Source organism: Xiphias gladius, chromosome 13 (genome assembly GCF_016859285.1).
Source record: "Xiphias gladius isolate SHS-SW01 ecotype Sanya breed wild chromosome 13, ASM1685928v1, whole genome shotgun sequence".
NCBI lineage: Eukaryota > Metazoa > Chordata > Actinopteri > Istiophoriformes > Xiphiidae > Xiphias > Xiphias gladius.
In genome coordinates this window covers 4175357-4200114 of record NC_053412.1, presented here as the reverse complement: position 1 = coordinate 4200114, position 24758 = coordinate 4175357, and the positions used below count along the sequence as shown (strand labels likewise).

General features: G+C 44.0%; 1 protein-coding gene and 1 long non-coding RNA gene across 5 annotated transcripts in view; one reads left to right on the top strand and one right to left on the bottom strand.

Annotated features, from left to right (window-relative positions):
- LOC120798371 (protein unc-80 homolog) overlaps positions 1-16379 on the top strand; it is a 42322-nt gene extending 25943 nt beyond the window's left edge. Inside the window, exons 35-59 of the mRNA XM_040142622.1 lie at positions 82-176; positions 306-395; positions 811-912; positions 1029-1209; positions 1367-1632; positions 1826-1960; positions 2118-2256; positions 2402-2498; positions 2591-2779; positions 2877-2969; positions 3158-3376; positions 4282-4482; positions 6122-6245; positions 6345-6470; positions 6601-6724; positions 7173-7379; positions 7480-7664; positions 7752-7917; positions 8149-8328; positions 8426-8573; positions 9745-9801; positions 10911-10992; positions 11602-11707; positions 12304-12521; positions 13981-16379. Of these exons, the coding sequence (XP_039998556.1) occupies positions 82-176; positions 306-395; positions 811-912; positions 1029-1209; positions 1367-1632; positions 1826-1960; positions 2118-2256; positions 2402-2498; positions 2591-2779; positions 2877-2969; positions 3158-3376; positions 4282-4482; positions 6122-6245; positions 6345-6470; positions 6601-6724; positions 7173-7379; positions 7480-7664; positions 7752-7917; positions 8149-8328; positions 8426-8573; positions 9745-9801; positions 10911-10992; positions 11602-11707; positions 12304-12521; positions 13981-14481 (4031 nt within the window). The 3' untranslated portion in view covers positions 14482-16379. The remainder of the gene's footprint in view (positions 1-81; positions 177-305; positions 396-810; positions 913-1028; positions 1210-1366; positions 1633-1825; positions 1961-2117; positions 2257-2401; positions 2499-2590; positions 2780-2876; positions 2970-3157; positions 3377-4281; positions 4483-6121; positions 6246-6344; positions 6471-6600; positions 6725-7172; positions 7380-7479; positions 7665-7751; positions 7918-8148; positions 8329-8425; positions 8574-9744; positions 9802-10910; positions 10993-11601; positions 11708-12303; positions 12522-13980) is intronic.
- A 5773-nt stretch (positions 16380-22152) lies between these two features.
- On the bottom strand, positions 22153-24311 carry LOC120798178. Of its 4 annotated transcripts, none has more exons than XR_005708629.1 (4): positions 24200-24311; positions 23592-23757; positions 23081-23348; positions 22153-22882 (listed from the first exon to the last, which is right to left on the bottom strand). It is a non-coding gene; the product is annotated as an uncharacterized LOC120798178 (long non-coding RNA). The 4 variants fall into 4 exon arrangements; XR_005708628.1 differs by having other exon boundaries at positions 23137-23348; XR_005708630.1 differs by having other exon boundaries at positions 23137-23310.
- Between the last annotated feature and the right edge of the window lie 447 nt (positions 24312-24758).

The following is a 24758-nucleotide window of genomic DNA, read 5'->3' as shown; positions in this document are numbered from 1 at the left end:
TAAAACAGGATGAAGTGATATTTTGTGTAGCATCAATGTATCAAACGAACTAAAACATTTACTTGGGTTTTGTTGATGCAGGAACCAAAACCCTGGTGGTGCACGGGCAGAACGAATGTGACATCCCGACACAGCTCCCAGTCCACGAAGACACTCAGTTTGAAGCGCTGCTGAAGGTAAGGACGCCCAACTGGACTCAGACTTTTTGTTTACATACTTTAGTCGGGGTTCAGTCACCTGGGAGTGTAGGCACCTTTCGCTGTAGCCAAAATAAAATATATATGTCTCCCTTTTTCTCCCACCAGGAGTGTCTTGAATTTTTCAACATTCCCGAGGCCAGATCAGCACACTACTTCCTTATGGACAAACGATGGAACCTCATCCATTATTCCAAGGTAGGAATAGCCAAATTGGCTTTATTTTGAGCTGCTATTTTGAAGGATTTTGTTTACTCGTTAGTACCAACTACCATCTAAAAGCACATTGAATTGCATTTTTCGCAAGGCTAAAACAAGGCTGTTTTTTTTCATATTTCATGAAAAGCTGACATTTATTTTTTTTATTAGTATTTTTTTTATTGGACAGCAGTGTATTATTACTCCAAGACATGAGTGAGGACTTTACTTTAGGACTTGGAGAAAATCTCAATAGTGAATAAGCAGTCAATTATCATGGTATAGCTATTGATAGAAGAAACTAAACTATGCATCGTGATACACAGCAGTAGCAGAGAGGGAGCTGTGCTGGACTAGCTCCCTTTTTTTTTTCTTTTTCGATTTTCCATTTAATGTTGCTCTCTACGTCCTGTAGACATATGTAAGAGACATCTACCCCTTCCGGAGGTCAGTCTCTCCACAGCTCAACCTGGTCCACATGCTGCCAGATAAAGGACAAGAGCTCATCCAGAAACAGGTATGGAAGATTTGAAATTTGATACATAACGCTCTATGAAGTTAGTCCCTATCAAAGGAAAACCTTGGAGAAATAGAAAAAAGGGGTTTCCTTTGCCTCCTCTGCTCCCTTTTCAGGTGTTTTCCCGTAAACTAGAGGAGGTCGGTCGGGTCCTCTTCCTCATCTCCCTAACACAACACATGCCGGCCGTGCACAAGCAATCCCACGTCTCCCTGCTGCAGGAAGACCTCCTCCGTCTGCCCTCCTTCCCGCGAACTGCCATCGATGCAGAGTTCTCGTTGTTCAATGAGCCACAAGGTGAGACAGACTCCAACTGTATCATCAGACACTTAAAAAAAAATCAATCTTGTACATAAACTTAGACGTTTTTAAGGATAATAAAGAAAAGAAGTTGTGATTTTTTTTTATTTTATTTATTTTTTAACCCCTATTTCCTCCTCCAACCTTCTCCCAGGTAAGGAGTTGTTTGGGTTGGACACCCTCCACAAGGTGCTGTGGATCAAGCTGCTGGAGGAAATGTTTCTGGGCATGCCCAGTGAGTACCCGTGGGGCGACGAGATGATGCTGTTCCTCAACGTCTTCAATGGGGCATTGCTGCTGCACCCGGAGGACAGCGCCCTCCTCAGGCAGTACACAGCAACTGCCATCAACACCGCTGTGCACTTCAACCATCTCTTCTCTCTGAGCGGTTACCAGTGGATTCTGCCAACCATGCTTCAGGTACAGATACACGCGTCCTGCAAACTAGTTGTTGGAAACGCTACAGTTATTCAGCTATAAAAAGTGCGGGGGGTGTCGGGGTTGTCCGTAACCACAGTGGACCATTTGGAGCAGCCTTGTGGTTGAGGACATTTTCCTCCCTCCCAAGTAACAATCCCACCTTTTTCCCACCCTCTCTGTATTGTCGTGACAGGTCTATGCCGACTATGAGAGCAACCCTCTACTGAGGCAGGGCATCGAGTTCTGCTGCCGGCAATTCTACATCCTCCACCGCAAACCCTTCATCCTGCAGCTGTTTGCAAGTGTGGCTCCGCTGCTAGAGTTCACAGTAAGACCCACATATTCAAATGAATTTACAATCAGTGGGTATTTGAAGTTTTGTGTATACGCACACTTTATGATTAATATTCCTGGATGCCTGCAAATAGTGGCAAATGTGAATTTGTCTGAAATAAAATTCTCTCCGTCTTTGCTTCTTAACCCAGACCAGCACTAGCACTGGTCTGTCCAAAGGAGTGTCAGCCCAGTGTCTGTTTGACCTGCTGGTGTCTCTGGAGGGGGAGACCCAGGATGCCCTGGACGCTCTGGAGCTGGTCAAGGCTGAGAAACCTCTACGCTCTCTAGGTAAACCGTCACTCACCTTGACACACGAACTCTAAATAATACTGAAATCCTAGAATAAGCCCAGAAACCAGCCATTACAAATGAAACCTTCATCGTGCGTGGGTGGATCTAAACATTATTTATATGTATATATATATTTTTTCAGATTTTTGTTATGGTAATGAGGACTTGGCCTTTTCTATCAGCGAGGCCATCAAGCTGTGTGTCACTGTGGTTGCCTACGCCCCCGAATCCTTCAGGAGGTACGGAAACACGCTCTGCATCCTGGATTATTTCTCCGTCCTCTTCTGCATCTACAGCTCTTCTACAAAACTCCTCTTCTTTCCTCTAACAGTCTGCGCAATCTCCCCAGTCTCCAGATGCTGATGGTGCTGGAGGCCTTGGTTCCCTGCCACCTCCAGAAGCTGAAGAGCACCACGGTTACGATGGAGTCGGCTTCAGCTGCCAGGGACGAGATTGCCGCCATCGCTGCCCTGGCCACGTCCCTGCAGGCCCTCCTCTACAGCTCAGAGGCCCTGACAAGGTAGGCCAGATCCGGATTTTCGCACCTGTGGTAGCTGGAGGTGATGTCCTTTTTAGATGCTTACACACCTGATCATTTTATCCAACCTCTTCCCCAGGCCCATGACAGCCCCACAGATGTCCCGCTGCGATCAGGGCCATAAGGGGGGCACCACAGCTAACCACACCATGTCAGGAGGGGTCAATACCAGGTCAGGACTTTATTATGACCGGTATGGGAGCTCTAATTTAAGAGAAATCTATTAAACAATCCAGGTCTTTATGATGCAGAGCACTGGAGGTGTTCTGTCCTACGAATTAGTTCATTTAATTCCCCTTGAGTCAGTCCCAGATTCTGGAGTCTGAAAGCCAACGCTGAGGTCCCGTCTGTGTTTCCCAGGGACAACCTCCACCTACTGGAGGAGGGCCAGGGCATGCCGAGGGAGGAGCTGGACGAGCGCATCGCCAGGGAGGAGTTCCGCCGGCCGCGGGAGTCCCTGTTAAACATCTGCACTGAGTTTTACAAACACTGCGGGCCGCGACTCAAAATCCTGCAGAACGTTGCCGGTGAGCCCCGGGTCACAGCCCTGGAGCTGCTGGACATCAAGTCCCACATGAGGTGATGAGATTTATTCACGGCTGATTTCAAAGCGTCTTTCATCAGATTTATTGATAAGAGTCGATCCGACAATGGATCTTAAAATAAAATGTGTGAGGTAATTAAGTAATATTTTAATACCTGGTGAGCCAATAAAACAAGAGTGGATATCATTTTAACCAATTTATGGGTAGTGGTACAGGCACTCTTTAACCTTTTTCAAAATTTTATTAGATCGAATTTTATAGATTTAACGGGACAAAAAATACAGATAATAATAATTATTATTATTATTATGTATTTCTCTTTACATAAAAAATGGGGAGAGTAATAGATATAAAAGTGAATGGAAGACATTAAAAGAAAAATAAAGAAAACAAAGCACTTGTAAATTTAAAAAAGAAGAAGAAAGAAAAAGAACAAAAGAAGTAAATAGGTGAGTAAGGTACCAGTGTGTCAGAGCTCATAGAAACTGTTCTTGTGTCAGAGAATAGCGGCTATTTTTCATGTAGTCCACTAGATCTGAGATGATTCGTCCATGATTGATAGAAATTTTGTCTGCAACTATTTTGATAATCATCAAGTCCTTTTTTCTAACAAGAATGACAAAAAGTCACTTGTTGTAACTTCTCAAATGCTGCTGGGTTTTTTTTGGTCTTCTATGATATTAAACCAAATATCCTTGGACACTTGGTCGGACAATACAGAGGTTTGAATATGTCAGCTTGTGCTTGTGATGGGCATTTTTTTTATTTCATGGGCCAAAAGATGAACTGATTAACTCAGAAAATAACTGACAGATTAATCAATACTGAAAATAATCATTAGTTGCAAACAGAATTAGGTTTTTCAGGTAGAAAACAAAAACCCCTTAAAAGGTACGTTTAATGTGCAACGACAGCGTGTCCGTGTCGTCTCTTTCCCAGGCTGGCAGAGATTGCACACGCCCTGCTGAAGCTCGCGCCCTACGACACCCTGACCATGGAGAGCCGAGGGCTGCGGCGCTACATCATGGAGATGCTGCCCATCACCGACTGGTCGTCCGAGGCCGTTCGCCCCGCCCTCATCCTCATCCTCAAGAGGCTGGACCGCATGTTCAACAAAATCCACAAGATGCCTACGCTCAGGTGCGCTCGCCCACAGGCATTATGCACCAGGTCTGTTGAATACAATCCCACTTCTTTCTCCGTCTCCCTGTGAGTGTATCGTGCTGTGCCGGTGCCGTGGTGTGTACAGTATATAGACGGCTTCTTGGCACTGTCCTCTATAGCGCTGCCTTCGTGGGTGATGTACCATAAGTGCTGCTGTGGTGTGTTTTTTGTGCGGATACTTGCGGGCGTGTGTGTACGTGTGTTTGTGTGTGTGTGTGTGTGTGTGTTCGAGAGGAATTGAACGCATACGAGGGTTTGTGTGGATGTGTGTACCAACGATGGATCACTGGCAGTGTTCCCCCTAACTCAGGGGTGCAGACTTGACTGTTGATGTCTGCGCGCAAGAAGTTATCAGACTCATGCAGTTAAAGGTGTTTTTTTTCTCTCTCTAAAAGTCGTTTACCTCACTATTCTTTGTTTAATCTAACACACAAATAATCATCTTTTACATACACATTACTCAGATGTTTAGAGATGTTTATACTCAGACTTCATGCTCACATTCTTTTAATGCTTGCGCTTATTTCATTTCGACTTTTCTTAAAGTTTTACAAAATTGCGTCGACTCAATTTATAAAAATAGTGACTAAGAAGCTGTTTCCAGTGTGGATCCGTCCAAGCTGACTGGCATCTAATTCCTTTGGTAAGGTTTCAGGAGCAATACCAATCCAGAATCACGATGCATCGCTAGTAATAATAGTTACAGAATTGATTATTTATGGCACTTTTCATACATAAAATGCAGCTCAGAAAGAGAAAAAAACCTTAAATTGAATTTAAACAATGGAAATTTAATTTGCATTTAATCAAATAAACATGTTAAAGTACCTCAAATGTTGAATTAAAACTTTTCAACAAGATTCAATTCAATTTAGCAATTCTACAAAATATAAACATTAACCAGACTAGAGAGATGGGTCTTAAGATGTTTCTTTAAGGAATGGGCAAGCTGTTCCATAGTTTTGGTGTATAGCTGTAGCTTTATTTTATAATCCCATTTCATGCTGTAATATTATGTTTGGTATAATCTGGGTAAACCGATTTTTTTTTTTTTTTAACTACCTAAAATCTCCCGCCCACAAGTTGAACAGTCTGCAGTGCAGTGCAAAAATAATGCAAATGAGGTCAAGTGAAATGAAAAATCTGCACACCTGCCTCATCTTCCATCACTTAAGACCGGACACCGCTGGCTCAGAGGGAACACTGGTCGCAGGTGTGAGCTTCACCCCGGGATCTGTGTGTGCAGTGTTTAGCTGTTATTGTTTGTGAGCTTTGCAATATTCGCTGTCAGTGCGGCCGTTATTATCGTCATGAAGGGGATGGTTATCTGTGGAGAAATATTGAGGGGTAAGTCTTTCCCCGGTTTCACTCTCAGCTTTAACGATTCGTAGATTTGATACATTTAGTATTGGTCTTGTGCCATATTCAAGTCTTTTCAAAAGAAGCTGATGAGACGGGAATAAGATGAATGGCTTTTCCATGCCAGCATCTTGTATTTCCTTTTTATCCCACATGACAGGACTGTGGAATTTGTGTTTGAGCCTTTTTTTTGAATTCATGACAATGCGCTTTTATGTGGGTGTGGGCTGGTGTTGTATGGTGGTGTGTTCTCCAGGAGACAGGTGGAGTGGGAGGCGGCCAGCAGCCTGATCGAGGGGATCTGCCTGACCCTGCAGCGACAGCCGATCATCTCTTTCCTCCCACACCTTCGCTCGCTGATCAACGTCTGTGTCAACCTGGTGCGGGAACACACACGAAGCCGCAAATCCTTCTGTTATCCCCCCTGTTTTTTCGTTTTGTTTTGTTTTTTTTAAACATTTATTTGTGTGTGTTGCCAGGTCATGGGTGTGGTTGGTCCCTCCAGCGTGGCAGATGGGCTACCTCTGCTCCACCTCAGCCCCTACCTCTCCCCTCCGCTTCCTTTCAGCACAGCAGTGGTCCGGCTGGTTGCCCTGCAGATCCAGGTTGACCTCGTCCGACTCTTCATCAAAGATCCACTGTTACATTATTTGCTCCATATACCTACTGAAATGTCTAACTATTGCTTCCTCCATGTTTTGTTTTGTTTTTTTTTCTTTTTTGTCCCCATCCTAGGCCTTGAAGGATGACTTCCCGCTCAGTCATGTGATCTCACCTTTCACCAATCAGGAGAGGCGGGAGGGGATGCTGCTCAACTTGCTCATTCCCTTTGTGCTGACTGTGGGCTCTGGAAGCAAAGGTAAAAGCTTGCTGTGATTGTAACTGAGGTGTAAAATACAAAGCCGCTTTGGGCTTACAACCACATTATCTATGTAAATTCATAAACCAAACATGTCCCTTCTAGCTGCTAAGGTTTGGGATATTTCAGAATCTAGCTTTGTTTTTATCATTGATTTATTGGTTGATAGCATTAAATCGCAATAAGCTTCAGCTGGTATACAGGTCTTATGTTGTCTTTAGTGCTGTTAATATACTGTACATATAACAAGGTGTCATTATGTAAGGAAATCTACCATTACAGTTTTCATTGTTTTTGATAACATTGTGAACCACTTGGTTGACAATCAAGCCCGAAGTAGGTCTTTCCTGGAGACCAGCTGTAGATAAATGGCCAAAACGTAAAAGCAGATCCGTCGCTTTGACAGCTTGTTCGTATTTGACTGTCCGTGTGTCTCTTCCATTTGCAGACAGTCCCCATCTTGAGCAGCCCGAGATCTTCCTGCTGCTCCAGACCGTGATCAACATCCTCCTGCCTCCTCGGATCATCTCCACCTCTCGCACCAAGAACTTCATGCTGGACGCTTCGCCGGCTCACTGCTCCACCCCGGGCGACACGGGCAAGGATCTGCGCAGAGAGGGACTAGCGGAGTCCACCAGCCAGGCTGCATATCTGGGTATGAATGTGATAGCATTTTATGGCAGGTCAAACAAAGATACGCGCTTCTCTTGTTTATACAGTGCATGTGTTCCTTCTCATCCGCTTTCATTCTGCAGCGCTGAAGGTGGTGTTGGTTTGCTTTGAGCGGTCGCTGGGAAACCAGTGGTACCGGCTGAGCCTGCAGGTGAAAGAGATGGCTCTGAGGAAGGTGGGCGGCCTGGCCTTTTGGGACTTCATTGACTTCATTGTCCGAACCCGTATCCCTATTTTTGTCCTGCTGAGACCATTCATCCAGTGCAAGGTAACGAGGCAGTGGCTATAGCTTCATTTTTTTCGTCTCGTTGTACTTTCTTTCACCTTACCGGTCTGTATATGTCATGTTTTCCAGCTGTTGACCCAGCCTGCCGACTCCCAGGAGGAGATCACAGCACGTCACCACATCGCCGACCAGCTGGAGCGACGCTTCATCCCGAGACCTCTCTGCAAGAGCTCCCTGTTTGCAGAATTCAACAATGAACTCAAGATCCTCAAAGAGGCTGTGCACAGCGGCTCTGGTCAGAAAAATACTGAAAGAAAAACCCCTTCATATCTTGAATTTTTAACGTTGTGGAAATCTTTAACTCATGCTATAACTTAACTCATGATATGATAACTTTTTATCAACTTCAAAACTTTATCATAGTAGTGCCTATATTTTTAAATGACTGTTTTATTGGTGAGACTTTTTGAATTCAGTTTTCCGTTTATGCCTGTGTGTTTCTGTTTGACCTGCCCCCACCCAACAGCCTACCAGGGCAAGACGTCCATCAGCACGGTGGGCACCTCTACGTCAGCCTATCGCCTCAGTTTGGCCACGATGTCGCGCTCCAACACGGGCACCGGCACAGTTTGGGAGCAGGAAAGCCAACCATCGCGCCAACCCTCCCAAGACACACTCAGCCGCACTGATGAGGACGATGAAGAGAGTCAGAAACATTCCCGGTTTATTCGCAGTTTCCTTTCGCACTCGAAGTCTGTAGAAACCGGAATGGAACTCACCGCCCTCCATCCTTCTCTCTACAGATGACTCCATGAGTATTCCCAGTGTGGTGAGCGAGCACGAGGCCTTCCTGCCCAGGGTGATATCGCAGCGCCGTTTCTCCAGCCACGCCACCGGCTCGGCCGCCTCGCAGCCCGAGGCCCCCCGCACCACCATGCTGCCCAGCCACAGGTAAAAGCATTCCCAACACTCACATGCATGTACACAAATACGCACAGAAACACACACCTCAGCAATTTTCTTCAAGTGTAGTTTTCCTTTTCTAGACAGGAAGAGCTTTGGATGAATGCACCCAACCAAATCACGGACTGTAGTTTTATTTGGGCCATAAATATAATAGACATCCCTCTGCACTCTTTTGAAAGTCTTGGGGGACAGTTGCATTAATGAGAGGACAAATTTACGAAGAAAAGATCCCCCACACTGCCCCAGGTTCGCAAACCAGTACAATTTCCTTATCAGACAATGTTTCAATTCAACAAGGATCTACCTTCCGTTAAATCTGAGGAAGATCCCTGTCAGATCAAAACACAGACTGTTTATTAAAGAGTCCTGGTCTTTGAGCCTCGGACAAAACGCAGGAATCTTTTCTTCCTTGTTCTTCGTGTGGGTGGCGATACAGGCCAAAAAAGTTGAGCTGGTCTGGAGACAGAGATAAATCTCACCGGGTTAAACCTCAGGTGGAGCCGCTAGAAAAAAAGAGATTTTCTGCAAGTGTTGAAACTCAGTGACAAGACACGGGAGGAGGCAGGAAAAATGCACCGTCACCATGCAAAGTTTATGTGTAAGAGGTGACCATGGGAGACATCAAGTTTACCAACTAAGGTAAAAAACGGGTGTTCTCTGGCTACCAATGTAGCTGGTTTCAAAGGATCATCGCTAACTTTGACTAGCAGTGAGAGGTATAAAGGAACATTTTCCTAATCTGATTCAGTTGAGGAATACTGCTTTGGTCTTCTTTATGTAGCCTTCCTTCTTTACTATTCAAATCCGCTCGACCCACTGAGGTCTAACCAATGAGATTATTTCTTGTTTCCATCTCAAAAACTGTCATATCCCACAACCGCAGTCATTTTTTTCTGTGTATATCTCTGTTGATTTATGATGTTGTTTACTCGACAGTCTCAGAGCAGCATTGTGAAGTAGCTAAGACTCTGTATCTTGGTAAGGATGTTAAAAAAAAAAAAAAAAAAAAATCTGCTCCAGCTTTGCCTGACTGCGCTCAGAACAAACACCCTGGTTTCCTGCCCTCATAAGGGAGGCGCTCAGGGACTAGGGTGGTGATGGATCTCGACTACACTCCCTAAACTCCCATTCTCCCCCTTCGCCCCCCTTTTTACAGTGAACCCAATGTGCTAGATGAGTCCCAGGGCCTTCTGCAGGAGGGTAACCTCTCTAGGTACAGTGGCCCTCTCTGTGTGTGTGTCCCGTTGGTGCGTTCTTGCATCTGTTCGCCAGTGGGGAGGGCCATTGCCTCGGGACGGCCTCCTCTATTGGCGGCCTCGCCGTTGATCACTCATCCCCATCCAATCAAATCGCCTTGGCCCGTCACCCCCCCAACCCCCCACTTACCTGTCTCTATCTCTTTCTGTGTGGGTCTAGTGTGCCTTGTCTCTGTCCCCCCCCTCCTCCTTTTGGGCTCCACACTGACCCTCATCTTCTCAGCTCATCTGCTGTGCTATCCTAACCGGGCCCCTCCCCCCTTAAAAAAAACAAAAAAACAAAGAGGGCCCCATCAGCCCCGGGGCCAGGGAGCTCTGCCTCTGTTTCTCCTGTGTTAGCTGTGGGTCTTTACAGTTGATGTGCCATCACCAAAGTCAGCCTCTCTCCCATTAGTGCCATGGTGTTTCATACTTTTTACGTGTCTATCAGGCTTCTCGCTGATCAAATTGGGCGTCCTTCTCTGGATACCAATCTGTAGGGGCAAGGGGGAACTGGGGTGGCAACCACAACACAAGGACAGTTTTCTTGTTCTCTTCGTCCAGTTTTTGCTTCCAGGAAACTACCTTCAGACTTGATCTAGCCCCATTTCACACTTTAAAATGAGTGAAGGGGAAATTTAAATCTAAGTAGAGTAAATCAATAAAGAATAAAAAAAAAAACCCTTTAAATCCTAAGACAGTTTGCATATCAGAACTCAAGTTTCTTTTGTCAGTTGCTACTCCAACCCTCATTATCCCCTGATGTGTCTTCAGTGTATGAATCATGGCGGCACTGTTCTTTCCTGCACTGTGATTGGGTGTCTTGTAAACATACTGTGTGTGTCGTGTAGTGAATGAATGGGTAGAATAGCGGCGACATCTCGTTGTGGTCAAAGGTGTAATCCGTAAGCGAGCACAGCTGGGGATGCGGTGGCCTGTCGGTCCCCTCACGGTTATGTATTTCTGTGTCTCCTCTGTGTGTGTTTGTGTGTGTGTGTGTGTGTGTGTGTGTGTGTGTGTGTGTGTGTGTGTGTGTTTGTGCGTGAATGCAAATGTGTGCATGTGTCCAACTGATTGACTTAACCAGGGTTGCCAGTGTGCAGAGTGAACCGGGCCAGCAGAACCTCCTGATACAACCTCCGTTAGGAAGAAAGCGTGGCCTCAGACAGGTGTGGACGTCCACCTTGTCTTTCGTGTTTTTTACTTAACACGCATACTGTAAGGACGATTTATATACATATGCTTAAATTGATGGTAAGAAATATGATCAATGTGATTTTCATTATTCAATGTTCAGTTTTGTATTCAATATTTGAATACAAGCAAAAACCACACTAATGTGCAGGAAAATTAAATTATGCAAACTAAAGGCTCAGGTGCAAAATAAGGGAGTTTTATCCAGAAGAGAAGTTTTAAATGGGGGACGGGGAAACTGCAAATTTGAATTTTGAAATATTTATTAAGGATTTTAAAAACACAAACCCAGCAACTGTTATAACAATAAATGTCGGATGAAAAGTAAAAGTTTTCACTCATGATGAATATGTAAAATTGAAACTAAATGGAATACACTGGAATATTTACCGCATGCAATTCGTGGATGTGGAATTGTGCGATTTCTGTTTGACAAAAGCACATTTTTATCATATGTTCAACCTGTATCAAGCACGGTTAAAATCCCATTTATTACACTGCATAAATTCTAAGAGATGCTGCAGGTTTTCTAAATCAGCACATTATGGATGAAAATGCATGACTGTACCGTGACGTTCCCGCAGCTGCGACGCCCCCTGCTGTCCATTCCAAAGAATGAACCACGTGGTCGATCCGGCGCGCGGCTTTCCACGACGCGCAGGAGCATCCAGCCCAAGAACAAACCACTGGGTAACAGCACACGCGCCTTCATCTGTGTTTGTGTTTGTGTGTGTGTTTTTTGATGGGTGACCATGAAAGCACACGTTTTGAATTTTTTAAAAAAGGATGGGAGACTCGCTGAGACTGACCCTCCCACTTCAGATCAGCAAACCAAATCCGGTCCGGTAAAACACATTTCTCCCCGTAAACTACAACATTTCATGTCTGTGTGCTGACTTGAACTGACCTGTCCTCCCCATTCACCTCTGTCTTTGTTCCAATGCTGTTTGTTACCGTACCACCTGTCACCAGACTGACTCTTTCACTCTGTTCTGTCTCATGCCTTATGTTTCGAAATAAAGAAACTTTATTGGACTGTGAAGGTGAGACACGACCCCTTAACCCTTCCTCTCCACCCTGCAACGGCCCGCCCCTTTTATCCGCAACCTCACCCAGTAGGGCGCTCTGCATGTCTGTCTTGCATCCCCTCCCGGTCCCCGCCTACCCTTCCTGTCCCATCCCATCCCTGCCTCCACTCTCTTTGGTGGTGCTGATGTGTTTAACGAGTCGCTAGCTGGCGCCGTCGTCTCTGTTTTGACCACGTGCGCGTGCGTGTGTGCCCACAGCGCATGGAGACCAAAAGAGGTCAGTAACCTTTACAGAGAATCAAGGCCAGCAGGCGCCTGCCGCGGGGATGAGCAAGTCCCCGACTCCCAGCGCCGTGGACCCTCCGGCCGAGGGCAGGAAGGCCAGTCCTGCCGCTTCCAAGTCCCCCGCGCTGGAGGTGCCCTCCGCCTCCTCAGCCACAGTCACTGCTGACCTGCACAGCCCTGCTAACACACAGGTAGGACCAGCAGAGAGACCACTGGAGCAGGGGCGGGTATGTAACTGAAACAATTCATTTTGGCTCCTTAATCCGTGCATCCCTGCGTTTCGGAGACTGCTTGTCCTGTTCATATGGAGACTTGAAAGGGGTCAATTTAAAAAAAACAAAACAAAAAAAATACCTTTATTGAATAAATGATCATATTGACAAATACAGACAAAATATGTAGAAAAACCAATGCAATTAAAAACTCATCATTATTATTGTTAAGTGTTATTTTATCCATTCACAAGTTTATTGAAGGTCATTTGTATTTAATTCCTGCAGTTTTGAATTCAAAATGTCCTTTATCCAGAGTCCACTTTATTTTAAAGAACATTCATAGCCCCACTTTTCACCACAAAGTCCTCGTCTGTCGATCAAAACAAACAGGGCAGAACCAGTTCTACGCCTGGCTGAGTGAGTGAACAGCGAATCGTATGACTGGTTCTGTCCCGTCCGTCTTCGCTGACAGACTTCCTGATCACTGGGAGACGTGGTGTTATGAAACAAAAGCCAGTCTTAGGGAAAAGGACATTTTTAAATCAAAACTTCTTGGGTGAAATAAAAAAAGCTGCAAAAACGTCGTTATGGTGAAAAGAAATGGGATGAAATGACATTTAATAGCTGACTTCAAATAAATATTACCTTATTTTCATGGTATATATCATATATGTATTCATTTGATCATTTATTTCATAATGTCTTGTTTGTTTATTTAAGAGTGGAACATGATTGGTCTCCAAATGTTCACTGCTGCCAGACCTGCTAAAATTGGAAACAGATTTTTGTTTCATAAAAAAAAAACTATATTCCTAACATGAATATCACAATTGAAGATTACATTGTGAATAGATGAGTTATGTCCTGACAAAGTGCTCGAGAGCTGGAAACCAGTGAAGTACTTACAAGGTTGGTTCACCAAAACCGCATTTTCCAGTGTACGCCCTCCAGTGGTATCGAGCCACGCAGATAGTTTTGATTTGGTCGTCCCGGTACTGTGCTGTTTCAATGACATTTTTAAAGAAATCCAACAACAATGCATTTTTCTAGAAAATGGATACATTTATAAGACGTCAATGTGGACGGTTTTACTGGAACTACAGTACCAAATTGACGTGAACACTGTCTCGGGAAAGAGGTGGTGCTTTTGAATTTAATTTGGTTTGTTTATTTTTTTTAACTTTGAACACTGGCAGAGATCTCAGGGATGCATATCTTAAAATCTTGTTACGGAAAAACGATGTGCATGTCTACCAACCACTGGAGTCTGGGTAAAATAATGTATGTTTGCTTGTTGAAATTTGGGTAAACTGACCCAGCAGGTCACTTTCCGACCAAAATGACGATATTAAATGATGAGTGTAATTTAAATGTGGTTTTATCAGCAATGTCAACTGGACAAGGAATTACAGGCAAAAGGTCTATTCTCACCCAGGTCCCTCCAGCCATAAGCAGCAAGGAGAAGAGAGAGCAGTGGGGGCTCCGCAGCAGCCTCTCCCCTCCTCCCTCCATCTCCCGCCCCTCCACCCCAACGCCCCCATCCCGAACCTGTTCCCCGCTTCCCCTCTCCCGAACCTGCTCCCCTCTCCCCTTGTCCCGCACCTCCTCTCCTCTCCCTCCGCCGCTCCCAGTGCTGGGCACGGCGCCCGCCCCGGGCCCCCCGCCGCCGCCCCCGCTGCCGCCAACCCCGCTTCTCCCTCCGCCTCCTCCGGGGCCGTCCAGGATCAGAGAGAGCCCCGGGGACGAGGACACAACCGCGCTCCTGCCGCGCAGCAACGCCCTGCTGCGGCTCAGCGAGGACGACGGCACAGAGAACCCCCTCCTCACCCCGCTGCTGTCCCCTCCCTCGCCCCGCCGGTCGCCCCGCCGGTCGCCCCGCCGGTCGCCCCTGCCCCTCTCCCCCGTCGACCTGGACCTGGATGAGTCCCACGTGTGAGTGGGGTGACAGGTGGATTGTAATTGTTCTATCTGTAACCCAAGCCGAACGCCATACAGATACCCGCAGGGTGCAGATGACGGGGAGGCTGCGTGGCGTAGATTTCAAAACATTTAAGAGGAGAAACGGAAAAAGTAAAGCGTGCGTTTGAAAAGAAGTTAAGGTACAAACAGGAGAAGTGCGGGCTTCTGTTTCTCTCTCTACAACTACCCCTGCCTCTTCAAGTGTGGCGATAACCCACCGCCTGTCTGTAGCCCCTCAGTGTTCGCCCAGACCCTAAGAGCCATTTCTGTTCTCCCCTCGGCTTTCCCCTGAAACCAAACTGCTCTCTCCTCGCTCTAGTTCTTAAGTTTTTGACTTCAAGTGTCCCTCCTTAATGTACGAAACTCCTTCCTCTGCCCGTCGGCCTCCTGCTGTGTCTCTTCAGTGTTGGATATCGACATCAAAATCATCATTGTGCCCCATCCGTTCTTCAGGCCACATGACCCTGAGGGTTGAATGTATATTATAGCAGCAAATCGACCTTATTTGCTCATCTCCATCACGGCAACAGTTGCGTTCGGACGCCGGATGTTTTACGTCGGTCTGTGCCAGCTATTTCACCCCGAGATCAAAAGATTTATTTTTCAAGCTATATTTTATGTCATACATAGTATTAATAATGGTGATGAATACTGACTTATGAAAGATCAGAACTGGAAAAGGATTGATATTTAACTAATTAAGGCTTCTAGTCGATTTGAATGTTACAGATATCTATATTGAGGAGATCTATACAAATTTAAAAAGAAGATGCTGTAATTTGTATAAAATGCTGCCAAGGAGGGAAAATGCAGAATTTGTATGAACAGTATATTAAGAGCCATTCTAAAGCTGGAGGGGGGGTGATGGCCTTTTTTTAAATGAAGCAGGTGTTATACAGTATATATACGATACAATATATGTATTTAAAACATTATATGTGATCATATGGAACAGGAGCAAGAAATTAGAGATTTTATATTTTAAAAGGTTATTTTGAGTTTTTCAATATGTCGACTACACTGTAAAAATGTTCACGGAACAAGTCAAGTAAATTTGAAATGAAGCTTTCAGGAGTAAAGGGACAGAAGTTTCGGTTAAATCCAGCGCTACTCGTTGTATTTCAGGAACTGTCTTTAAAGGGCCACTCCACCAGTTTAACTTTGAATCAAGAGGGGTGTTACCCTTCAACGGGAGTACTGCTCACCACAGAAAACCGCACTCCGGCCCTGTAGTCTCTGGAGTTTTGTATCGCGGCGGGAGTGTAGTTTCCGGAGTTTTGTTCCTGGGCTCTGCAGTTACTGTCAATTTAAAAGCTTGATGACACCGTGGGCTTTTTTTTCTCAGGCTTTAAAAAGACGCAGAGGACATTATAAAAGAGTTTACCCAGGCTGAGTAGTACTCCCGTCGAAGGGTAAGCTCCTCTTGACATTCAGAGTAAAGGCGGTGGGGAAACTGCACTTTGCCTTGGTAATCTAGAAACAAAGGGCCAGTCAGCTACTACGGAAATGTCCATTTTCATTTGGTGGATCAGTTTGTTATTTTCCACGTGACTTGTGGCTAAATCCAATCATGATGGGGGAAAAAAAAACCAAACCAACAAACTGCTAAACTCCTGCTAAAGCTAACCAGCTTAGCAGAGTGGCAGTAACCACCATCTTAGCTTTTGACCCTGGTGAAATTCATGTAATTTTGTGCATTTAAATCACCTTCAAATTGCATATGTAAATTACACATTTAAATATATTGATGTATAAATGAATTTATTCTAATCATTTCAATAGAAATACTTATAGTAGATGAACACATAGACACCTGGTAAAACACACACTGGAAATTATCAAACGACATTAAATTGCTGGAATACGCCTTTAAGTTAAGTAGTATTATCTTTGAATGAGTTTTCCATCTGTATTTTTTTTTTTTGTTTTTTTTCTGGCGTTAGTGAATTTGCATGGGAAATCGTCTCACCCAATGAAAACCACCGCTGACTTGTTCAGTGCACATTTCAATGCAGCTCTAGATTCTGGCTCCAGTGGTAGGGCAACCAGTCCTGGGCGTTTTCTACAGCTGACAGCTCTCATTGTGCCCATACTAATGTCGAACACACGTCCCGTCAACTACTACAGTTCTACAGTGTATATTTTGCTTCTCGGTGTCTCAGTAGGTTATTTTATTCGTGACCAAAGACTGTATCTTCATACTGTGTTTCATGTTTCTCCAAGGTTGCATCAGCTGAAAATAGCACTTCGAAGAAACGCATATAACATTTACACAAGACTCCGTCACTCGTCCTGATGTCGCAGTGCCGGTCACGTTGTTCCGTTTGTGTCCATGACGTTGTCTTATATTCAGACCTGTGGGGCAGAAAGACAGATGCAGTAGATAGCTGTTACCTCATTGATCATTCCATGCCTTAACAGAGAAAATAGTAACATGCCGTTCAATATCAACATGTCTGTTTAAGTGAATTTATTCTGTCCAGTGAAAACCACATACCTCCGAGTTGTCCACTTTTAGGGAACTAGGACAAACAGGCCTACGACCAGCCTGCCTGCAATGCATTTTAGAGCATATTTGAGCCTTTAATTTGTTGTAACCCATGGCCGTGTGTGAGGGGAAAAACATAGAGTGGCATAACTGTAGGCAAGGTTTGAAAAATTATCTGAATTTCCAAACTCTAACTCTATTTGTTAGGATCACACACATTTCCTTTGTATGTGAAACATACCAGTTTTAACCTTATCTGCCCTATTCATGACTTATCACATTCAAACAGATTTATTATGATATCCACAGTAATAAGGATCATGCTAAAGCAGATGCTGATATGTGCCATAATTCACACCAATCCACTGTGAGTGTTTCGTTATTAGCTGCTTCTCTGTGTTTAACATTCTTTCTTTTGACTATTTGTGTCACGGTTTGTGAAAATATTGTAATCACTGGGTTACATAGAGATTGTGTACCGACTACAACAGTTAAATTTAATGCAGATTCTGCGGGGGGTGTCCTGTAGGAGTATAATCCAACAAATCAATCAACAAATATTTAAGTTAAATAAAATCTCACTGCCAAATCGTAATGCCTTCTTCTCCCGTCCTCCACGTCCGTGTCAACACAACAAATTCCACAAAACATATCTATCTCACATCCATAACAAACACGCTATACTTCTACATCAATGCCATATTCCTCTACTGCACAGTTCAAGGTTTGAAAGTAAAGGAGTACAAAGAAGCATCGGCGTTTTCAGTCAGATGGCCGCCGAACTGTTGAATCAGAGTTCCCTTTAAATGTAACGTGTCTGTGTCAAATTATGTCTTCTTTGTGCAAAATTACAGTAAAGATGAACTATATCAGAATATTTCTGGAATATCTAAATAAATGGATATTGTTTACAATGGTCTTCAGCTTTCTGTTCATTTCTAACCGTGGATGAAACAGCCATGATAATCTGAGCTGCTTTTAAAAAACATTTCCGTGTTTTGATTTAATAGTGTGTAGGAACAAATAGGTAACCGGACAAAAAAAATGACTAGGACTGTTAACATAAGGAATAGCTCAGCAACATGAGCTGCAGATGTGGCTTGAACACGAATAACTGAGGTAGAAAGCTCACTAACAACTAGAGGGCGGTGGGATCAAATCTGGGGTTTCTGATAAAGAGCATTTTCCATGTTTTCTCCTCAGTAATGCGGACGATAAAGGCAATTACGAACTGATGCAAGCTTCGCGAGTAGCTCAGCAAGGTATGGCTCAGAACCCCCTGGGCCACTTTTGAACCTCCTCTGGTCAAACAAAGTAAAACATTTGGCAAGATGTACTAACATTTACTTGGGACATTCACAGGCGTTGTCTCTCTCTCAGTGCGTGGACATGAATCTCTTTAAGCTGCATTTCAGTGGACACCTGTCAATCAACCCAAACAAGGAGGGAGTCTCGAGTCATCACTCTTCCTAAAACACGGACAAAATCCAAAAAGAAAATAAAGACAGCAAAGATTCCTCTTCTCATGTAAAACAATGCCAGTTTTTTTTTTTTTTATTCTTTATGTTCAAGGGGTATCGGATGATGAATGAAATGTTAGCGGGGTTTGTAATTCAGCTCTGAAAGCTGCCACTGAGAAAGCTAAGGGTCGCTTCGAGTGGTGGTTTTTGCAAGATCCCTCCTACAAATCAGCAGTTTGAGCTCTTAGATAAATAAACTTTGGAAAGGTACAACTACAGTTGCAGCTTAATGTAATAAAATGCATCCTCAGAAGTTGATATTACTCCATCAAGTCCTGCCCAAGTCTTGCCTTCCTACTCTTTACTATGATTATCTTACTAGAAGAAGAAGTCCAAGTGGCTCAAGGTGTAGATGCCCTTCCAGGTATCTTATCAGAACATAGGTTTGATCTCAACAGCCAACATCCCAAGTGATGATTCAAAAGCTCTCAAGGAGGAGGCAAGCAAAGGGAAGGCGTGGTAGCTCAAGGTGTTACAAGACTCACTAGCCCAGTGGCTCAATGGGTTAGAGGACTTCTCCAAAGATTGGGAGGGTGTGGGTTCAACTCTTGGGTACCTATTTGCTTTTAAGGTCCTACACCAAGATGAAAGAGTGAAAACTGTTAAGAACCATAACTTCATTGTTTCTAACCTGGTGGCTCAAGGTGTTAGAGCATTTGTCTGAAGATTTTGAGGTTGTGGGTTCAAACCCCAGGGAGCATGATGAGTTTTAAAGTACAACACTCGGAGGAAAAACTGAAAAGCTTTGAAAATGCTACCGTCATTGTGTCTGGGCCAGTTGCTCAGTGGGTTAGAGAGCTATACTAAAGAATGAGAGATTGTTGGTTTGATCCTTAGGGGCGTAAGGGGTTAGACATCTCTCCTGGTATTTTGAGGACATGGTTTCGATCCCAAGCCACTCAATGAATTTTGAAGTCCAAAACCCAAAGTGTAGCGTCAAAAGACCTCCGTAACAAACTCCCAATGCAAAGGGGACTCGGTGGCGTGGTGGGATTGTTCGCGACCGTAAGGCGCCACCGGTGCAGTGTCTGGTTCGAATCCTGTCCATTGCCAGTACCTGGAGCACCAAAATGCAGTCCCACGGTGGTGGGTGAGGGAGGGGGCCGTGTCCCCTCCCGATGTTCTGGAGAGATAGAAGCAGGGGGTTATGGCAAATTAAACCAACAATAATTGCCATCTTACAGACATTTATTAGCACATCATATATTCTCCTTCCCCCAACACAAGATACAGAAATATTTTAAATTGTTGAAAGTGAGAGTTGTTGGTTAAAGCTTGTCACCAGAATATTCTCTAAGAATATATGTGTAAATACTGAATAAACCAAATAATTTACTTCCTCCTCCTGAGCTACTTTTTAGAGTTACAATCTATTTCAATTATATCAGGGTACCAAAAACAATCACTACATTCAGTAGTTTTGTGTATACTTTTCCTGTCACTAGTCATCTTTACGACAACATGATCTCTTAAGTTTTAAAGGTCAAGATTGACAAGCTTTGATTTCTGAGTGAGACTAATCTAGATGCAAGCTGGTCTCACAGGAACCTCTCTCTCTACTCCTGGACTTCTTTTTCTTTATATTCTGCTTACTCTTAATATTTTGGTGACAAGCTTTCTATCTCAGGCTTTAAACAACAACGTCAATAACAATTTAAAATACTTTGTATCTTACGTCAGCGCCTCAGCACAGGAAAGATGTCCGCCTGTAGAATGGTCCTCCTCCAAGAGGCACTGGTGCTTCCTACAGAGAATATACGAAATACAACAATAATAAACTTTTATAGAATTTATAGTTAGCACTTACACTCTAAAGTGGAAAATTGCATATTGTTTTGGATTTGGACTAACCTGAACACTCTTAGTTCTCTGTAGTTCCCATGGAGTTTGTAAAAACCAGTTGATCGCCAAAACACCAAAATAAATCTTTCTTAAATAATCTGAATAATGCACTGATAAATCAGTTTGCACAGTGGACACGGCATGGATACATTTATGTATTACTTATATTTATATGCCTTGGTAACCTGCGAGGTGAATTGAATTGAGCACGAACCTGCATGTACATTAAAAAAAAAAAGTTTCAAGGAAAAACAGTGACCCCTTGTGTCCTATCTATGTCTTAATACAGGTTGGAAGTGCATATCTATTTTTGTTTAATTTCTTTCTTTTTTTTCATTTTAATTTTATCGAACTTTAAAATGTCATGGCATTTGTGAAAATGTGCGTAGGTGACTCTGGGTTGGTGCTAATGCTCTCCTAATGCCATTTTGTGCAACCTCATACGGGTCTCCCTCTCCATATGAGCCAGGGGGGACGTGGCGTTGCCCATCACCCTTCAGCATTTTACCCCAACCAGTGATATCATCCGCTGACTCTTTCCTTTTATATGCAACCACCACCTTCCCCACCAGCATCTACCAGACCATCAGGTAGTCAGGTACGACAACCAGGATTGTGGAAGTGGCAATATTGTATTGGAAATTTTTTCCCCCTTATTTTATTGAGGTATGAATGCTCACTTAAGTATCATATAGTCTTCTTTTTAGGAATGAGATAAAGAGCTGGAGTGAGCGGCTCATCTCTTCATAGTGGTTGTGGCTTGTGGGAACATCACTCACCTACCTGGACGACGGCATCTTAGAGAGTCTGGATGCTGGGCTCAGACCTGACCCACACCATTTTATTCCCCCCCAACTGATCTGCATCCCCTTCCCCAAGGTCTCCAACAGCTACAGGGGGATCGCAGGCTACCTTGTTGCAATGCTGATGAGGCTGTTGTGCGGAGAGCCCTTGTCAGGCCTCCCCGTTATCCTCCATTTCCCAGGTTGCACTGTGGAGGATGGTGTTTACTTTCAGCGCTTTCCTTTCAAGACCACCCGCATGCTGTCTGCTCTGGTCTCCGTGCTGTTGTTTTCAAATGTGGCTTCACTCACACTGTTTTTAACAAGGGGATCCTTCCTGGGAGGCGGGACGGGTTCAAGCTGAAAGCCCAGGAAACACCGTCACCAGGGGTTGATTTTCAAAACGGAAAACACAAGCCTCTGGGCCAATGCTTGATACAAGATGCAAATTTCCTGATGTAATTTGTACTTGTTTTGTGCGTTTTAAATATGAGCATGATTAATATGATTATGACTCCATTATGTACAGTGTGTACTGACCTTGGTTGGACTAGACTGATCTGATCATTGAGTTTTAAGGTCATTTTTATCATTGCAAGTTATTTGTGCTGTTTTGTATGTATTTTATTGTTGACATTGTGTGTTTTAAAGCCCCCCTTAGGGATGGACATTGTGAATTTGGCTAAAAAAAAAAAAAAAAAAAGCTATAAATGCTGTGGTATGTGGAATTGGTTCATGCTTATACACTTGTTCCTACACAAATAAACATGAAATAAGAAACAAAGGATAACTTTGGATAACCAATCCCCATTATTTGTGTTATGAATTTTTTTTCCATTCACACAAACTTAGAAAGTGATTCTCTCAATGCAATTATAAAGCAGTTATGATGAAGTGAAGAAAACTCAGATTTCTTTTTAATGTTGTAATTTTTCTCAGAGCTCATTTTGGTCTTACAACAAAAAATTATAAAATACTTAAAATAAAGTTCATAAAAAGACTGACAATGTAATGTCAATTTATATGAAAAGTAATGAAATCTTTGACATTTTTTATTTTACATAATAAAATAGTACAATAAAAATAACGCACATTGCTATAACCAATGTGCATTTGAATCATTATGTATAGATCAATTGCTTCTTTGACAATCACGTCTGCGGAAGCAGAAATGCTGAGGAGTTAGAAATGTGGTTAAAGATGTTTGTGGAGTAACCAGCCATCGGAATCTCATCCTTCCCTCTAGTTCTACTGTTTCCTTGAGATTCTGATCTCTATCCTGCCATTAGCGTCTATGTTAGGAAAAGAAAATAACGCCATTTGGAAACTGAATTGGCAGCCTGTATCAAGCACCGGTTCTTTTTCATTTTTAAAATTGGTCTCTTCACCACCACCACCCTCTCTGGCGCCATCTGCTGGTGCTCTCTGGGCTTTCAGCTCAAACACGTCCCACCTCCCAGGAAGGATCCCCTTGTTAAAAACAGTGTGAGTGAAGCCACTTATGAAAACAGCAGCATGGAGACCAGAGCAGACAGCATGCGGGTGGTCTTGAAAGTCCAGCACCGTACCGGGGAAATGCACCAACTCTCTACATCACATTCTCATCACAAAGATCAGTTGTAGTGTCGGGCAGGTCTGAGCTCAGGAACCAGACCGCCATGATGCTGCTGTCCAGTGTAGGTTAGGGATGTTCCCACAATGCCTACAACCATGATGGAGAAGCGAACCATCCACTGCAGCTGATGTCTAGAGAAAAGACCAAATTGTATTTCAGTTGAAATGTCAAAATGACAGTATAAAGCAAGCAAATTCATGTCTGATGGACAACTTTTTTAAAGCTTTTCACAGGGCAAGTGTAAACAGAATGCTTTCACCAATTTCCAGCCTTTATGCTATGCTAAGCTAAGCTAAGCTAAGCTAAGCAGCTACTGGCTGTAGCCTTACTTTTCATCCACAAGTGGTTTCCACGCATCTGTTTTCTAACCACTTTTTCTTTGTACCTGATGTCTAATGATCTCGTAGACGTCGGTGGTGAAGATGAGGTTGCTGCCCACGGGCAACAAGTCAGCGGATGACGGTGCAGCACCGGCGATAGCTCCCATGCCAGCAACGGCATAGGCAGTTGGGGTAAGGCGCAGGAGCAGCATGGGCAATAGCGTGGCCGCCTCTCCTCGCTCATGCGGGAAGACCCATTACGAGGTCAAATTCGAGACTAAAACATAACAGGAAGATGCCTTTCAGCTTGAGATGGTTTCATTTAGTGCAGTTTGGGTCAAGTCAGTTCGGTTTCACTGTGTTTCAGTGTTTAAATAATGGGATTAAGATGTTGCCACGTTACAATTTAAACAAAGAATAAGAACGATAATCATACAACATGCTACAGACAATTTGATTACATACGTAAATAGTTTTAGTGTGCAAATATGCAAAGCATCTGCTTGACGATAAAACTCACCTGTCATTGTGAAGAGTCCCACTGCAAAGCTGACCCTCCGGTTAGGCCAAAACCCAAACTTCAACCCGTCCACTGAGCGCGTGTTTCTCCATCTCCGTGGAATTTACGAACGCCCAGATGCCGATTCCCGACACCAACACGTAGAAGATGACCATCATTATCAGACCTGGTACATGGAGAGTCACAGTGGAGTATTTTCTAGTGATTATAAGCTCAGGTAGCCACATGCAAGTTACCAAGACATACCGAGCTAAAAACAGGGAATGAAAAGATAAACGCAGGGTTGAGCGCCCAGTGAAACCGAGCCACGCCGTCTGTGACTTGAAGCATTCAAACGGTAACAAGCAGCTGCAGCCAAAGCCACTGTTCCTGTCTACCACTTAGCCTTCCAGTTACAGCTAATATATAAAGCTAATATAAAGAAGTGATATTCTGTAAAATATAAACACTGAAATCCAACATCAAGGTCAGCAGCTGCAGATGCAAGTGATCCGGGATTACGCATTTTTGACCGTAAATGCTGAGAAAAAAGTGTTTTTCCTTGAATATGAAGACAAAACTAGAGTCACAAGTCAAATGTTAACGAGTCCTTGAGTCAGTGAACTCACACGTTTCTCACATCTTGCGTTCAAAACTGTCCTTGACATATTTCTGTTCAGATCCTTCCAAGTAGAGCTGTCCTCATTCAAATCAGTGCAGACTGAAACACGGAGAACAGAGGGAGGAGGGGTTAATAATCAATCAGCACACCTGAGGTGATAGGGCACGACACACACACACACACACACACACACACACACACACACACGCAGGATGCAGCTATTTTGGGGGGGTGAGCAAACATACAAGGGAACTTACACACAAAGTCTTGACAGGAAAAACATATGAAACAAAAACGATAGATGTTAGATGTAAAAGCATTGCAACATTCAAGGGCTCATGTGTGTCTTACAAACAGTAAGATTAGATGGACACTTAGATTTACAAGGTTATATTTGTTGGAAAGTGTCCCTGTACTGTTCACAAGCACAGCTAACATGGCGACGGGGTTCTGCAGGCCTTGCTCTAGTGGTCTGGCAAACACCCATCTCACAGTGGCGGAAGGTGCTGCCAACTGCGGCCGAGGGCTCTGGCCCTCGGCTCCCAGCCATTTCTCTAGCCTTTCCA